Raw genomic sequence first — 2,637 nt, forward strand, 5'->3', positions numbered from 1 at the left:
TAGATGATGAAAAATAACAAGATGTCTGCTGAAGAACCATGGCGTGTCGCCTCACGCCCTTTTCAGATCTACATTATTGTAAAATCGAAATAGAATTCTTTTTTCTTCAATCTTCGTGATAGATACCCCTTCTAATGGATGCCATAATTCTAATAATAAGTTTCTCGTTGATGGAATGTGAACTAAACTATCCGTTAATACCCTTTCCACTAGACAAAAATTAAATTCTTCTTCTACTACGTCCTCATCTTCTATCGTCTGTACTGATTCTTCTTCTTCTTTGGTGATATTGAGATTTACCAACTCCCCTCCCATTGGTGTCGCTATGATCAAACAATTTTTCCTTTTGAAAAAATCCTAAGATTTTGAAAAGAGATGCCTTCAAAACGTCCAACTTTCGACAAACAAAGAAAACCCTAAACTTGCTAACAAGAAGACTCGCCATAATTTTAAAATTTATAATTCTATGTTATGCTCTACAAATTTGAGTTTTCTAAATAATATAATATTATTAATTTCACATTTTTTATATCCATTTTATAATTTATGTTTAACTTTCATAATTATCTCTCTCAATAATATTATATTTAAGTTTGTAACCTCTTCCCAATGCTATGCGAGGCATTATAATTCAAAACACTTTGACATTGTTAGATATATAATACAAACATTATACTACAACATTATCAACTAGAGATATGCAATTATGTAGCACATTCTTATCATTATCTTAACATACAAACGGAAAAGCTGGCAGGGATAAACTATAGGCCGATCGATCACCAGTGTTTGGTGTGTCTGTAATGTGTAGCTTGCTTTGCAGCAACTTGTTCTTCTGACAGAGGCAAATAATAGATCTTAGGAGTTGCTTTGGTTTTTCGAAATAGGTCATCTAGGGTTAGCATAGGAGAATCCGGTTCCTCTGGAGGAGGTGGTGAAAGAGGCTGCTGTTCAGAAACCTGTTGTTGATGAGCAGTAAAACCACAGTTGTCGGTGACAGTTGTAGTTGGTGGTGGACTTTCTACACGATTTTCAACTTCATGAGGATCAACAAATTCAGCCACCAACAGACGTCCCCCATTAGGTGGCCATTGCAGGTTATAAATGGCATTTCGTGTCTCTATTGCTTCTTCCACAGATAAATACTGCATGAAAAAAAAGGTGCGTAATTTTACAAATGCCAAGACAAAGCAGAAAGTGATGGGAGTTGGAGAAACAGAACATTGCAGTCTTACTGTAACATAACAATGGGTCTTAATGTGGTCCATCCAGAAGCTTGCAATAATCCCAGTTTTGCCTAAAAGTTGTCGCACCGCTTTCAAGGTAAAAGGCCGACGAAAATTATCAACTCTAAGTGAAGTGGTCGGAGGTTTTTGTGAAGGTGGAACTAGGAAATCGCAAAGATTAAACAAAAAAAAAACATTTTAGATGTTAACGAAACAATTGATAAGAAGATGAGTACAACTTACCAAGTCGTTCCCCGGGTGTATCTTCACTAGTGTTGTTGGTCACTGTATGATTAGTGGCTTGCTGCACTAGTAAATTATCAGAGTTCCATTTATGCCTTTTCGTAGCCTCAGTGTTCCCAATAGCTTCATCATCTGTAAAGACGACTCATACGGTGAGCATTATCAGTAAATTACAAGTTGGGAGATATGGCTTGCTGCTCTACAACTTACCATAAAGCTTTCTTTTCTCAGCAGGAACATCAAAGACGTCCTTTCTGTCTGTAGATGAACCATCTCCTACAACAACAGGCATTCCCTCCTCATTTTCCACACTATTTTCTCCTATTTCATCAGAAGTACATTTTGGATCAATTTGCTTAGTTTCAAGCATATCTTCCTCCATTGATTCATCGCCAGAACTATCTAAATTTAATTTCCCAGAGTACCCCATCTCCCCACTGTCATTTTTACTGCTTATGTCTGTAGTTGTATCATTCTTGTCATCTCTCTCATCAACAGATGCCTTGTTCTCAAGTGGTTGTTCATCATCCATCGGTACAACATCTAAGCTTTGTTTCACATTATCATCAATTACAGTATCCTTTAGTTCAATCTTTTCATTAACTGACATAGAATCAGTAGAAATAGTGTTGATCTCAGATACCTGATTGTTCAAAGCAGAAGAGGCACGCATGCCATCCTCATTCCCTAGCTGAGCCTTGGGGTCATCCCTCTCCACCTCAAGCTTCGGACCATCATTCTCCCCTTGGATGTTAGAATTCACATTTTCTTCTAGTTTCGGGATCTGCAAATTTTGTCCAACCTCTGGTACCTCCGTTACCACAGTGTGGGTAAGTGTTATTTCAGTCTTAACTACTCCGTGACCCGACGCAGTCGCACAATCAATAACATCATCCTTCAACTTCAACCCACTACCACCATCATCTTCAACTTTCTCTACAATACTTGGCATTGCTTTCTCGACCCCTTCATCATAATTAAAACCATTATCTGCCTCATTTGCAGTATTGTTTTCCCTTTCTGCTCTAATAGCTTCATCTAACCGTTTTACCAAGTCCTTTTTTAAGCCTCGAGTTGTCAACTTCCGTCTCTTGAGTTCTTCTTTCAACTCTATAACCTTCCATTTATCAATTGGTCGATTATCAAGTATTTCGTGCTTTGATGACAT

At 37.7% G+C, this 2,637-nt stretch overlaps 1 protein-coding gene across 1 annotated transcript; it reads right to left on the reverse strand.

The window, feature by feature from the left end:
- Nucleotides 1-758: 758 nt before the first annotated feature.
- Nucleotides 759-2,637, reverse strand: LOC105763681 (uncharacterized). The gene is made up of 4 exons (XM_012581987.2): nucleotides 1,680-2,637; nucleotides 1,470-1,601; nucleotides 1,236-1,387; nucleotides 759-1,145 (listed from the first exon to the last, which is right to left on the reverse strand). Exons 1-4 carry the CDS (start codon nucleotides 2,635-2,637, stop codon nucleotides 780-782), a joined length of 1,608 nt encoding a protein of 535 aa, XP_012437441.1. The 3' UTR covers nucleotides 759-779.

The sequence above is a fragment of the Gossypium raimondii genome, chromosome 12 (genome assembly GCF_025698545.1).
Source record: "Gossypium raimondii isolate GPD5lz chromosome 12, ASM2569854v1, whole genome shotgun sequence".
Taxonomy (NCBI): Eukaryota; Viridiplantae; Streptophyta; class Magnoliopsida; order Malvales; family Malvaceae; genus Gossypium; species Gossypium raimondii.